Consider the following 15,000-nt stretch of genomic DNA (forward strand, 5'->3'; position numbering starts at 1 on the left):
GAACCTATGCAAATAGACGACTGGCTTGGCTTCGTCATTGATATAATTTCCATGAAATTTCAAATTCCTCCAAAGAAAGTCGACAAAATCTCTAACCTCCTGGAGCGCGCCATTTCGGACGGCCACTCAACTTTTAGGGAGCTCTCTAGGATCACCGGTTCTTTCATGTCCGTTTCCTTAGCCGTGGGGCCTATCGCACGCCTCCTTACTCGCCATATGTATTGGGCCATCGAATCCAGGTCATATTGGGACGACACCCTGTGTTTTTCTCCTGGCTTGTTACAGGAACTTCGTTTTTGGCATTCCAACATCGCGAGTTTTGGCGGTTATTCTATAAGGGAGCCATTGGTTACTCACACTGCTGTTTTCTTCAGACGCTAGTGACGTAGCATTCGGGGGATTTTGCGTTTCTATAGACGGTTCACCTGACAGCGGCATGCTCACACGAGACGAAAGGCGTATGAGCTCTACCTTTAGAGAACTTAAAGCCATGTATTACGTTTTGTTGTCTTACGCAGATCAATTACGCAATAAACGAGTCAATATTTTCACTGACAATCAGGGTGCTGCTCGCATTGTTTCTGTTGGCAGCCCCAAGCCTCACTTGCAAGCTATTGCTTTGGATATTTTTCAGATTTGCACAACTTACGGAATAATTATCAATTCTCAGTGGATACCGCGGTGCCTTAACGAGAGAACAGACATCCTCAGCCGATTCGTCGACAAAGACGATTGGTCTATATTTAACGTCATTTGGGCGAGAGTGAACGCTTCTTAGGCGAGAGTGTACGCCATTTAGGCGAGAATAAACGCCATTTAGGCGAGATTGGGCGCCATTTAGGCGAGAGTGAACGCCACTTAGTCGGATGTAGACGCCACTTAGGCGAGAGTAGACGCCATTTAGGCGAAAGCGGTCGCCATTAAGACCCGTCCGCCATTTACTCGTTTTCGGCAACAAGAGGAAGAAAGGCCTCTAGAAACTCACCCCAAATTCAAGTAACCGTTAGATTGTGATATTACCTATATGTTCTGTTCTTTTTCAGAAGTTCTTCAGCAGGGCTTTTGGATGGGGTCAGGTCCTCTTCTCATGGACAACTCCCTTAAGGTATTGATGTCAGAGCTCCTTCACCTCCAGATAGGATCAAAAGCATCCCTGACAACCCGGAAATACTCTCTTGGTTGGGACAGATGGCGAACCTGGGCAAGATCTAAAGTCGGCGTTGCTGTTTTTCCCGCCCATCCCCTTCACATATCCTTGTACCTGACTCACCTCTGCTGAGAAGCTGAACGTGAAGGCACAAGTTCGCTGTTCTCGAGTCCGCCATGTACAGTATCAGATGGGCTCACCAATTGGCTGGCTTGGATGCGTGTCCTACGGACCAGCCCTTCGTGAAATCTACCTTAGAGGGCGCCAGACGCAGGCTTGCGAGACCTGTTCAACCTAAGGATCCACTTCGTTTAGAGACTTTTAGGGAAATAGCTCAGAGATATTCTGCCAGTAATCGCTTAGCTGACATTCGTTTTTTAGCGATTTTGCTAATTGGTGACGCAGGGTACGGTGTTTTTGCATCGGAGAGATCTTAGCCTTCACCATGGACGCCTTCGAGATTACTTCCGATTGCATGCTTATTTATTTGAATAAACGCAAAAACGACCAATTCAGGGAAGGTCACTCATCTATGTTGGCTAGAACCGGCAATATCACTTGCCCCTTGGCGGCTACTGAGAAATTGTTATTCAAGCTACCGACTGGATCATCACCTACGGCCCCGCTCATTAGGCGCATTGTTAAGTCAAAGTCCAACGAGTATTTTCATCTTAATAAAGGAGTAGTTTACTCTACTATTAGAAATGAATTCAAGAAATACGTTAAACCTTTTGTCGAGGACATTGACAGATTCTGTACTCATAGTGTGAGGCCCGCCTCAGCAAACAAAGCAGCTCGGCACGTTTCTAGCAATCTCCTTGATTTGCGGCATGTAGGTTGGCGATCTTCATCCTCTAAAAATAGATACATTGAACGTACTAATGCCGATACGTTAATTTTTTCTAAATCCCTTGGATTGTAAAAAGTAATTTATTGCCAATTTTTCATCCTGTCGGGGGATCCAGATTTGCCTCGGCCCGAAATCGATTTCCCGCCGATGTTTTTCCCAAAGGGTTTTTTCTTCGGGGTTTTTTTCGGCCTCCCTGGCAATGACTGGTTTAAATTTGTGTTTTATGCAGCTTAGATTTGCTTTAATATAGTTTAGATTTTCTATAATTTTCAGGTGTTAATTGTTAGTAGCAATCACTGGTTGCATTCGATTTTCGCCGTGCTGATCAGCTTTATTGCTTTCAAGGTTTATTCAGTAATGTTATCGCCTGACAAGTAATTTCCCTTTATAAGTTATAGTAATAACATTTTACACATAACCGTTGGCGTGTAATAAACTGCATTATGGTTTCACCCTCGCATACCATAATCGATATTCTCCATTAAATCCTTGTTTTGCTTTATTTCTTGTGTTAGTGCAGAAGTGCAGGGAGCAAAACATGGGACTCTACGCAGCATTCATAGATCTTACTAAGGCCTCTGATACGGTCAGCCGAGACGGGCTCTGGAAGATCCTTGCAAGCTTGGGCTGCCCTCCAAAGTTCCCGAACATACTGTAACAGTTCCACGTAGGTCAGATGGGGCAGGTGAGGCACAGCGGCGACCTTTCCGTCCCATTCTCCATCGTCAACAGCGTCAAACAAGGATTTGTCCTCGCACCAACACTCTTCGCAATCTCTTTCAGCCTGATGCTCAGAAAAGCAAAGGAGGACCTCACAGAAGGGATTTACATACGGTTCCGAACGGATGGGAGTGTCTTTAACCTCCACAGACTCATAGCCCAACCAAAACGCACCAACCGCCGGTGAATCCTTGAAATCGACCACCTGCTTATCTGCAGATTCCATGGCTTGGGCTATGTCCACAGCTCCTTGCCACGTTATCTTTTTCACCTCGACTGAATTTAAGTAATGGACCAGCTAAAAGGTAGGCAGGAGTACGGCAAAACTCATTAAAAAGGTGCGAACAGTTAATTGTTAATTCCATTTAAATCGGCTCATCTCATTGGCTAATACCAAAAAAAACCGAAAAAACTAAGAACAAATTTTAAAAAAACCTCATTTTTAGGCCTTGTCTTTTCCCTACCCCTATTATCTGTATCTTGGTGAAATTTGGCTTTTGCTCTATGCGCCAATTAGCACCACAAAATTATTGACCCTATTGCCGAGGGCTATTGTTTTCTGCCTGCTTCTTAGCCGGACCATTACTTAAAAAAAGATTTCGTAACCACAAGTCGAACATGCTGAAGAACAAAAGAACTTGTGAATTGGCTATCCACTATAATAACTCTGAACATGAAATTTCACAAATCAATTTCATCATTATCGAACAAATTAGGTCTTTTGCAAAATTCTTTACATCTTGAACAATTGTTACTCACTAGGGAGGCCTATTGGACTGCGCAATTATTTACCCTTAATCCTCATGGTCTTAATAAAAGGCGGGAATCTAGATCGAAATACCGCATTAATTACTACAATTGAGTAGTTGTGAGTTGACATTTTCCAAATATGATGCATTTTTATCGATATGTCACCTATAGTTCTTTATTTGTTTTTGATTGTTAAATCTATGTCACCTTGGAGCTTAGACCTTTGTTATAGTTCTTTATTTGTCTTTGATTGTCAAATCCATGTCACCTTGTAGCTTTGACCTTTGTTTTGTTTCGTTCCCTTAATTTCAATATTTCTGCTCTGTATATATAAGCTGCTGTTTTTGTGATTTGCACTCATTGTAAATAGTTTTTTAGTTTTTAACTTTTAACCTGAAGAAGGCCGAACGGCCGAAACGTTGTATTAAACTTCGTCCAGAACAGTCAAAAGTTTGTCTCTTCGTCGCTTTTCCTTACGTACACGTACACTTATATATATGTAAAAATGAATGATTTGGTTGAAAAGTTAAAACAAGACTAGATATTGCATCTCGACAACGCTGTTTCGTGAGTTGCCTCACTCATCAGGAGTTTAATACAGTTTTTAATAACATAGTCTTGTCTTAACTTTTCAACCAAATCATTCATTTATTTCTGCTCTATCTAACGATATCAAGCACTCTATGCAGACAAGTCGATTTTCTGTCTACTTACAAGTTACGAGGGTCTCTCGAGCCAACAGCGTATCCCTGCCCCCCAGGAGGATCACAAATGGATTCACAGTCCAAGCCTTGGCGAAATTTAGTTAATTAATGAAGTTTGAAAGGACCAAGGACGGACAACCCCTGGATGACATTTTTCATTGGGAGAAAAACTTTTTGTGCCCTGAGCGGGATTTGAACCCACGTCCCCTGGTTACCGGTTGGGTGTGATCACCACTACACTATCAGAGCAACCATGCTGGCTACATGGCTACATGGCTACATGGATATTAGCGAGATTTAGTGATATCGTGTTTACGTGCCGGTGAAACGGGAAACGTCAGACTGTCATTAATACCGTGAGGATTAAGTCAGAGTGCCGATTTGGAAGATGAATTTTTGGTCCTTAATCCTCACGGTATTAACGAACGCTTTTCATTTAACTAATGTATTCCTATTTTTCACATTAAAGCACTCGTCTCGTCTCTCTCTTTTTCTGAGAGGTTTCTTGATACCTGTAGATAACAAGCAAGAAATTAAACGAAATCAAACGAGTTTCGTCCATTATTGACAAGACGCAAATTATATTTTGATGTTTGCCGTTAGCCGGAAACGTGATGCTAAATCTCTCTGTACGTTAAATAAGCAGACCAAAAATTTTTGGTTTTATCAACTGAGTTGATAAAAAGCTGACGTTTCGAGCGTTAGCCCTTTGTCAGAGCGAATCGAGGAATTGTGGGTTACGTGTAGTTTTTATAGTAGAGTAGGAGCTACGCTATTGGTGGTAACATGGCAACGTGAAAAATAGGAATATATTAGTTAAATGAAAAGCGTTCGTTAATACCGTGAGGATTAAGGAACAAAAATTCATCTTCCAAATCGGCACTCTTAATCCTAACGGTATTAACGAACGCTTTTCATTTAACTAATATATTCCCATTTTTTACGTTGCCATGTTACCACCAATAGCGTAGCTCCTGCTCTACTATAAAAACCACACGTAACCCACAATTCCTCGATTCGCTCTGACGAAGGGCTAACGCTCGAAACGTCAGCTTTTAGAACCTCTGTACGGTGGCCAATTTACATTATCGACTCCGTTGATAAAACCAAAAATTTTTGTATACTACTTCCCCACCGACTCAGCACCACAGTTTCTTTAGAAACTACCCCCTTCATTCATTCGTTAAATAAGCAGGCTCGATAGATCAGTTGATTGAGAAAGTGCAGCACAATCGCTCGGTCATCAGTTTGAATCTCATGCAAGCCTGGGTTGCGTATAGTTTCATATGTTCTACCATCGAAACGTAGCATTGTTAAAAACACCAACCGGCAGCAGGATATGAAAGCGAGGTAGAGTTTAAATCAGAACCTATTGAAACAAATTTAGACGATGACCATCTAGATGCGTGCGCATACAAATCCAACGCCCAAACCACTGGATCAAGCCTACTGCAGTGCCGGGTAAAGCTATTGGATTATTTCCCTCAAACCAACGATAGTATTATACCGTATTATAGTGATCTGAATTTTGACACACACAGGACTTCTTTAAAAAAAAAAAAAAACATGTGTAATTCTTGATTTCCCTTTTTTGTTGTTCTCTAGCTTTTCCTCTTCCTACAATCTACCAGACCTGGTGCAGAGTTGTGTTTAACAACATTGTTCTACACTTAAACACGCTGACACTGGATCTATTTCCCGATGATGATGATGATGACGCAGTATATGAACCAGCGCAGCAATCCCACTATTAACTCTTCGCTCTTCGCAGAAATATTTTCTTCCCAGGACTGTCTTATGTGGAACCAGTAGCAGAAACTGCAAGCCTTTCTCATCACAAAAGAAAGTCTTACTTTAACCGAAAAACGTACAACGCACAAGGAATACTTGAGTTACTGTAGTACCACAGTAGAGTTGGCTTGCAAATGAATGACGGAAACACGGAAACGCTTTCGCTATGGCGCAATCGTTACTGTCTTGCTGCTTTATCGCTCAAGTTTATTTTACCTCTTATCGTATTTTTAAGTCATGGTCATTGATGTCTAGTTCACGATACATGAAGGAAATATGGTTCTTTATTAAAATCGAATGGGAGTCTATCCGTTTTCTGGCCAAACGAATATTTTACTGGTGTCGGGCTTCTCAAATGCACTTACACAAAGAGAAAGGCCAGACAAAAACCAAAATTGAGGATCAACTGGTCATATATATTCTTCCGAAATATGCTTTTATAGAATAAAAATGGGACTCAATAGTCAACAACAGAAAAGACAGCCCACTTTAGTGATAAATAAGTGTTTTTTGAATAAGCTACTTGTATCTCATATTGAAATATCGTTCGAAAATTGGACTTTGCCAAATTGGACGTTGTTCGAAAATTGGACTTTTGACAGAATGTTAAAATCGTTTTTCTTCAGAATTGTGAAGTGTATATTCTTGAGTAGAAAGTAGAAAAAAACTGATCGAAGTTGGCTTTATTTTGTCAGTGTTGTGCCTGACGATATTAATCCAGGGCATAAAATCTCTCCAGTGCGCATGCGTGTCATCACCTACTTTTGTTATTGCGCATACCTTCTGCCCATCTCGAGACGTCACTCAGGATTCCTATATGGGTGATGCTTACTATTACAAGGCTATTTATGCGGAGTAAGCAGAACTAAGCAAGACCTCTTGGTATACAAAAAGAAAATTGGGGGTAATCATGCATTTTTCAGAGATAATAAAGCTTCAATTTGGAAAAAAAGGCCTTACATTGCTTTGTATTCTTAAGCTTTTTACAAATATTGTTGATGAATTATCTTTGACAAATGCGTGGTTACCCCCCCCCCCCCCCCCTAGGTTTCTTTTTGGATTTCAGTAACACTTATATGTATTAATTGCTGCTTTTCCTGCATATTCCCGTCATTCCAACTCATTATTTATTCATTTGTTGTCTAACGAGGAGACTACCAGACTCAGTCATTCTTGTTTGAATCGACCTGACTTTATTCTAATCCCAGCTACATAATCATTCATACAAGGTATATGACATGAATTTGTACATATATTTTGGCTTGTGCGAAACCGCCCTTGAGCGAAACAGTTAACGAAGACAATGGTTTTCGCTGAAGAGGTTGACTAGCAATAGAGTTATTTTCATAGAGTTATGACATTAGAGTTAGAGTTTAGTTTCCAAAATCCTGAATTCAAGATTTTGGAAGGTCTAAATCCTGAATTCAGAAATACAGAAAGTATCCTAAACATGCATAAAAGCTAACCTTAGGCCGAATTAGGCCAAAACAAAAGTTTTAGGCTTAAGGTTAGCTTTTATGAACTTTTGCTTCCAAAATCTAGAAATCAGGATTTTGGAAACTTAACTCTAACTCTACGACATAACTCTATGAAAATAACTCTAAGAATAGCTGTCCCCTTAGCTGAGTGGCTATGTGTTACAATATTTTCACAGGACATCAATTATTATTATCTACGCTTTTCATGGCCCGCCTCCTTAAATCGCCGGACGCAGAAGACGATGCATTTTTAGCGTACGGTGAACGACGGTGTTACATGTTTACATTTTCCTGGTCCCAGTTGTTCGAAAGGTGGATAGGGCTATCCACTAGATAAATTACTATTCATTGAATAGCACAATTGGTTACGCTATGACTTATCCATTGGATAGCGTTATCCATCGTTTGAACTGGGACCTGGGCGCTCGGAATCATGTTCTTATTAACTCAAAGTTGGCGTTAACCAACTCATCCACTTTTCGAACTAATTCCTTCTAGAATATAGGACGATTAAATAATTTTACATCAACTTACAAACGGATAAGTTGACCTGATCGTCGTCACATGACAAGGGCCCTTTTGAAGACAATCCTACGGATAGTTGAACATCTAATTTCAAGGAAAACGACGAATAGTTGCGTGGCTATACAGCTGAAATTGAGTGTTTCTCTAAAATGTGTCACAAGCAGACTCAATCTCGTTCCCAGAGTCCTCTTTCTGGCCTCGCTGGAGGAAGTACCTTGGTTCACTTGTCTGCACGAAGGTTAAAGTTCTGGAAATTAAACATCGCGTGGCACTGGACGGTCCATTATACTCGAACAAAGTAATTATCCTCAGTGTCTTGTTGGAAGTACTCCCGCTACAGTACTTGCCACTACAACTAACCCTTAAATACAACACTTTCAGTCGAATTACTTGTTTTACCTACTATTAAAAATCAAAGGCAGCACAACTTGAAGTCTACCTTAAGAACGTAGGCGCCATTTGGAAAACAAAAACAATATGTTTCGCCATCGCCTAGATAGAACTGAATACTGTTGACAAAGTTAAGTCGAGGACCACCCCTCCGCGCGCATTTCACTTGTACTCATAGGCACGTGACCAGCCGCAACCACTCGTACTTTCTCGAGGGAGGAAGAAAGAGGACCTTGGGAACGAGGTTGAGGCAGACGCAGACTCCCTTTTGCTCGCGAATTGTTTGTTTGTTCGTTTGTTTTGGAAGTATTTTTGGCTGGGGCTTATTGAATAATGACCCCAACTAAAAAACTATTTTCAAAACATTTACCTCCACCATTAAAATAATAGTGACTGAGAAAACGAAAGAATCTAATTTATGATATAATGCATGATCTGAAGACTTCAAAGTACGGTTTTGATTTGTCTGTTTTTGTTGCTTTGTTTAACAGTTTTTTTCGTTCTGTGGAATCAATGTCTGTTCTTTCATGCCTGCTTGATAAAGACATTATGCTCTTTTTGCCTGATGATCCGTATGGTCGACTAGTAATCTACAAAGAAAAAGAGTGATACTCAAAATTAAGGAAGATTGTGGCTTTAATGTAAGAGGTGTAACTGCATGACTAAAAGGCCGGGAAAACAAGCGGTGACAAGGGACAGTACCAACGCTGGATCACCCCAACAAGATCTCTTCCCACTAGCTCCAAATGAAATATTATCCTCCACTTAGATTACTCTGTCCCTGGACTTGTGGTAGCAGATAAAAAGAAAAAAAAGTATAAGTAATCTCTGGGCAGGATTTGAACTCGAAGCACCCACTTTGAAAGAACTGTTTTTATCCACTTAACCACTGAAGATCAACTGGCTGGCAAGTGTGCCGATTATTTACCAAAACTAATTGGTATGAATATATAATCATTGCTGAATAATGAAGTGAAGGGGCAATTAATCAAACGTTCCCAGGTTCGAGTCCTGCGAGGCCAGACATTGGGTTTCGTCTTTTTGAAAAAATATGTTCATTTCCCACGATCCTGATCAGGCTTTCAGTGTCCAAAATGAACGATAATACTTCACTTGGAGCAAATTGTAAATTAAGAATAATCTTTCAATTCAGGGAGAGACTTTTTTGACCACTCACACAATTTTCGTCGTCGGCCCAGGCCAACGCAAAGTCGCGAAAAGCCTGGGACGACCTCGGCCCAAACCTCTCGCTACAGTGTTTCGTAACTTATTCGAAAAATTTTCCCATTTGTCTTTAGCCTTTATCATTGAAGTTATGTCTGTTATTTATTTGTTAGCTAAGTTTAACATATATTCTCCAGTTCTAGTAAATTTGTGCGTGAAAAATTTCTTACATTCTTCTCCTTTCTCTTTTTAAAATGGTTTTAACAAGATCCATTTTTACCTATGATCTGAAAATTGCTTGAAACACTGAGTTTAGTTGCATTTATTGCCGTCGTTGTTGCTGTTGGAGTCCTTCGAGTCATTCCGGTTCTCTTATAAGGACAATGTTCAGATGATAGTTGGTTCAGGTTACTGAAAATTTGGTTGTGTTTCCTTGTTGCCGATATTACTCATCACGTTGTTCTTTGTTTTTTTTCCCTAAAAATTTTTTTAATCTATTTTGCTTCCTTGGGTATTTACTGTCTCTGTTTCCTCGTTGCCCATTATATCTTTTAGTTCCCCGGAAGGTCAAAAGGTTTGGGTGTGGGGATTGTTTTTATTTATTTTTATAAAAAGGTTAAGTTATGTGTTTTGTTATCATTGAATTGACTTACGGGTCCGGTGAAGGGCAGTTTAATGACCAGCGACCAGAATCAGTATCTCCAAACTGAAGGGAATACGATAAGTTGGATAATATTAATATGATAGAAAAAAAAAAGATAAATGATATACCTATATTTCATTATTTTAAATTATTCCTAAATTCACTGTAGTTTATTTAACCGGAAATAACTTTGACTAATGTATGATTTAAGAGATCTTACAAAACCAGAAATAATGTCGATGTTGTTTTACCTAAGTAGTTTTTAAGTTAACGCGGATTTTCAAGGATACTTTCACAAATTGTTTAAAAGTTTGAATTCCAGCTTTAGTTGTGTCATGTTTTCAGTACAATTCAATACACATAGGAAGCTTTCTTGGGATATTAAATTTTGGTTGAATACTTAACCGTTTGCATAGCTACGTTGTCGCCAGAGAGCTTGACATCTGCAAAGTACAAAAACAAGAAAATTCCAGAATGGCTTGATACAAGACAGAGCAAAATTGATGCGAAACCTACGGAACTTTTGTCAATGCCTCAAATCGAATAGATGTCGTGGTGGGTGGAGAATAATAATTGGATTTGATCCATTTCCTGTAAGAAGTAGTAGTAGCAGTGGTGGTGGTGGTGGTGGTAGTGGTAGCGGTAGCGGTAGAATTACGGAAATATCTCATCAGCAAGACGCTATTTTGATTACAAGTTCAAATGAGGAGAAAATGGGACTAGTGACGTCGATTTAAAAGCCTATTATCCACTCATTAGAACTTAAGCATCATTAATGAAAGCTTGAATATTTGCATTTGCAAACTAAGGTTGAAGAGGCACTCAAAAAAAAGCGACGTTTCGCTGAAGAATGAAAAACTTGATACAACCGAAGCCACAAATTCATAATAAAAGGACTCTTTATTTACTCTGAAAATGATTTCAAATCCTACCCGACACGCTGCGAATGGTTTTGGTAACAACAATGTCATCGTCTCCTGTCACATGAGTTTCGTGTGAATCCATCCTTCTTTTTTCCTGTAGAAATACCATTTAAGGAAAAAGAGCGAATGAGTGGCAAAAATAAATTAAATTTGGTGTCAATGAAATCATTGGATGTGTTGATATTAAAAAAGCTACAGGATGAGGGAAAGAGCTCATGGCTTGGAGATTAAACTCATACATTTTTCTTCTGAGTGATCGTTTTCCCAGGCCATCTACATCAGTTTAGGACGACTTCTCTCGTCAACTATCGTCGACGGGCCGTCGACTCAAAGAATATGCGAGGTGATCTATTACGTCATAGATACATAAACTAACTAACATAATTTACGCGGAAAAGAGCAATCGAAAAATAACCTGGGTCCCAAGCCCGAAAACCATTTGTAAAACTGCGATCCGCTGGTTTTTAAAAACTGGTCAATATGCTATTACGGGAACAAAAGGGAAAATGATTGCGACGTTTCATGGCTAGCTTAAAGGTTCTTTAATTTGTACTCATGCATAGAGAGGGAACTGTAGCATCCGAAAAGTTTCGGGACTTTCACGAAATGGGACACGATCACTCAAACCCCGGGTAATTGTCTAATTTTCCCTCCCAGTCATAATGAACAGATTTAGCCAAGCCCAAAAAGCGAAGATCCCGGGTTATTTATTCTTACAATAAGTTAACCTGGCTTGTGCCTGCGATCCAATCGGAGCCAAGTCAGCGGTCAACTTAAAAAAAAAAAGCTGACCTTGACAATATGGTTACGTGCTACTGGTCACATTGGCATACATGGAGGGGTGGACGTACGTACAGTCGTACGGGGACCAAAACCAATTTTCTGGCACCGATTGGTTACCATGTATTCTTGTTACCGCGCACCGGTGGCTCAGTTGGTTGAGCACCGGGCTGTCACGCGGGAGGTCGTGAGTTCAACTCCGGCCGGACCAACACTCAGGGTCTTTAAATAACTGAGGAGAAAGTGCTGCCTTTGCAATTACATCTGCAAATGGTTAGACTCTAGTCTTCTCGGATAACGACGATAAGCCGGGTGTCCCGTCTCACAACCCTTCAATGTTCATAATCCTGTGGGACGTAAAAGAACCCGCAGACTTGTCGTAAAGAGTAGGGCACATAGTTCCCGGTGTTGTGGTCTGGTCTTTCTGGTCTGGATAGGGTAGGGTGGAGCACCTCGCATAGGACCGCGAGTCCTGTTCGAGCTCCTTCCCTCTGGGCAGGTTTGCCCAGTAGAAGAGACAAACCAGATGTCTCGTAAAAACAAAAAAAACATAAAAACATTACCCATGGTGCTCCGCGAGCGGAGCTCCGCTATAATCCGGATGCAGCGAAGTATTTTTTGAAAAAAAATTGGGCAAGTCTCGTTTTTTTATTCGGCTTGCCAGTGGGATCTGAGCAACTAGCAGAAAAAAAATAGAGAAATCTTAGCTCTAACAAGAAAGGTAAGGTCGAAGACTTACCCGGCTATGATGTGAAGTGGAGAGTGAATGTTCAGGCAAAGTCTTTGCTAAGGTTCTCTTCTCGTGCAGCCTTTTGTACGCTACTCGGACCTATTAAATATATGAAATATTTATTTATGGATATTTGAATAGGACTGAATGACACATGGGGAGAAAATGCTTACCTCGCTATTTCCAATACAGTGAAAAGCAAAAATGAACAGTCCCTACGAATGAGATGGTAAGACAATACAGGCCTCAGTTAGACAGTGAATTACTCATTATGATCAAGGTATTTAATTGAACCCAGGCCCTAAGCAAAAATGCCAGTCACCTTGTACACTCAGCTGTGGCAACCGCTTTAGGGATGGGATTATAGAGACAGAAGTAGGTTCCAGCCGTAATCACGCGACCTAACCTTACAAAAAACGGAAGTGTACCCATCTCTTCCTGACACCTCCCAACACACTGAAGTGTGAAAATGAAGATGCATACCGAAAGTGAGGTTAAGGTCGTCCTCTATGGGAATCACCCATTTTAATTAATGGGATATTATTTTGGCTGCAACACGGTGAAGCTTGTCCGCTTGTCATTGCGTTGATTACAGTCCTCTCAAGCTGGTTTGATGACGCTAGAAATATCCATCAATCAAATAAGCCAAATTCTGGTTCTTTCCAATCAGACAAGAAAAATAAAACCGAAGACTCGTTAAATATTCTAACCTGCAATGAGTTTAAAATGGCAAATAGATACTGGAACACAATGGTGTCTTTGTTAATGGCCATAATACCAAACACCCAGGTCAGTCCCAGCAGTGGTAGCAGCACAACCATGCCCTTGAGACCAGCTCTGAAACAATATTGGCAGGGAATTTCTAATGAGCGCTGGGGGTGTGGGAAAATGATCACACTGATTGTGCAAACTTTGGCCTCATCAAAATAATATATTTTGAATATTAAATAGGATTTAGAAGACTGCCCTCAGAGAAGAGTGGACTCAGAGAACTGAGTGGACTATAATAGTCCACTCAGTTCTCTGAGGGCAATCTTCTCTGGTTGCCACCACTCTTTCCTTTAAGAAGGTATCGGCTTCTTACACTCCTACATCATTGTTCTAAGATAAGGTCTATTCATCTGAAATTCTACAAAAGTAGACCCTGAGTGTTAGGCAAAGATCATTCGCACAGAAGATTTGCTCGTTGGGTACTAATTAGGCGGCGATGACAACATGATACAGATGTTTAGCATTTTTAGTATGTATCTAGTCAGAGCTGCAATTTTCTGTACAATGTTCATTGGAATGATTATCAATGATTTGGCACAACGAAAGGACATCGGAAACGCTTATTTGCTAAAATTCATGAATGAGGTCCAATTTTTTCCGTATTGTGATTTTGTGAGATTTTCATCATGTGTACACACCTGACTTGAGAGTTATTGCCTGAATTGTGCAGTGACGTCACTGATGCTACAACAACCCTTATGACCATGATCATAATAACGAAATTAATCTGCAAAAAAATAGAAATAAAAATAATAAAAAATAATAATAATAATGAGCCACGCCAGAGGTTATGTGCAGACTATCGTGAGAGGAAAATAAAAGAAATATTGACTACAAGCAGTATTTTTCTTGCAAATCTAAGCAACATTTCCCCGTCTTCAATATCCACTCGTGATTTGTGCTGTATGAAGGCGTGTACTAAGAGTAGAGTGTTAAATAAGCAGCTCTCAACCAAAGTTGGGCGTCGGTCTTCTAAACGTTGCTCAATTCCTCTCAAAATCTTCTTGATTTGTCTTGAGTATGGCATTACACTCCATTATTATTGATTCACAAGTAAGCGCAGCAGGTTACAGTCGATTCCTTACCATCATGATAATTAGTACTGGAACAACAAATGCCCAAATGAGACCATCGGCGATGGAAATCCAACACCTGAAAAGTTAAAATCCACTTCTCTGAGATACTACATGAAATATAATTAGTCACGTTAGGCAGGGGGTGGTGGAATTCTATAGGGCGGCTCAGTGTAATCCCCCCCCCCCCCTCCCTCCGCCTCCTGTTTTTCTTACCAAGAATATGGTATTATTACAACGCTTGTTTTCTCGGTCCTTAGCGTCATTAACAGCACCTTGTTTTTTCGACTTTAATTCAATTAATTGCGAAATGGACTTCAAGTATAGCCCTCAAAGTCAGGTAGAAAGAGATATGTATAGGTCATGTATGGCAATTTATCGCTAACTAATACGTAAAACAACGTTACACATACGCTCGTTCATTGCCGTATCCACTCCAGCGGGAGCAGGCAGAAATGAACACAATGGTCAGCGGTAAACCTGAAAAAACGAGAGCGTCAAACGTTTGCCTCAAGTAAGGTTACTTGAAGTTCTCATTTGTTCACATGACTGCTAACATGG

At 40.4% G+C, this 15,000-nt stretch overlaps 1 protein-coding gene and 2 pseudogenes across 2 annotated transcripts in view; 2 read left to right on the plus strand and 1 right to left on the minus strand.

Annotated features, from left to right (window-relative positions):
* Positions 1-1,279, plus strand: part of LOC138021264 (uncharacterized) — a 7,492-nt pseudogene extending 6,213 nt beyond the window's left edge.
* Positions 1,280-1,323: 44 nt separating this feature from the next.
* On the plus strand, positions 1,324-2,700 carry LOC138021265 (uncharacterized; annotated as a pseudogene).
* Positions 2,701-7,135: 4,435 nt separating this feature from the next.
* LOC138019491 (uncharacterized) overlaps positions 7,136-15,000 on the minus strand; it is a 75,256-nt gene continuing 67,391 nt past the window's right edge. For both annotated transcript variants that reach the window (XM_068866299.1, XM_068866300.1), the window contains 10 exons: positions 14,853-14,919; positions 14,452-14,518; positions 14,005-14,093; positions 13,306-13,432; positions 12,769-12,810; positions 12,605-12,694; positions 11,095-11,179; positions 10,568-10,605; positions 10,173-10,225; positions 7,136-8,945 (listed from right to left, as the gene is read on the minus strand). In XM_068866299.1, coding sequence (XP_068722400.1) covers positions 8,903-8,945; positions 10,173-10,225; positions 10,568-10,605; positions 11,095-11,179; positions 12,605-12,694; positions 12,769-12,810; positions 13,306-13,432; positions 14,005-14,093; positions 14,452-14,518; positions 14,853-14,919 — 701 coding nt within the window. In that variant the 3' untranslated portion in view covers positions 7,136-8,902. The remainder of the gene's footprint in view (positions 8,946-10,172; positions 10,226-10,567; positions 10,606-11,094; positions 11,180-12,604; positions 12,695-12,768; positions 12,811-13,305; positions 13,433-14,004; positions 14,094-14,451; positions 14,519-14,852; positions 14,920-15,000) is intronic.

Source organism: Montipora capricornis, chromosome 10 (genome assembly GCF_036669925.1).
Source record: "Montipora capricornis isolate CH-2021 chromosome 10, ASM3666992v2, whole genome shotgun sequence".
Taxonomy (NCBI): domain Eukaryota; kingdom Metazoa; phylum Cnidaria; class Anthozoa; order Scleractinia; family Acroporidae; genus Montipora; species Montipora capricornis.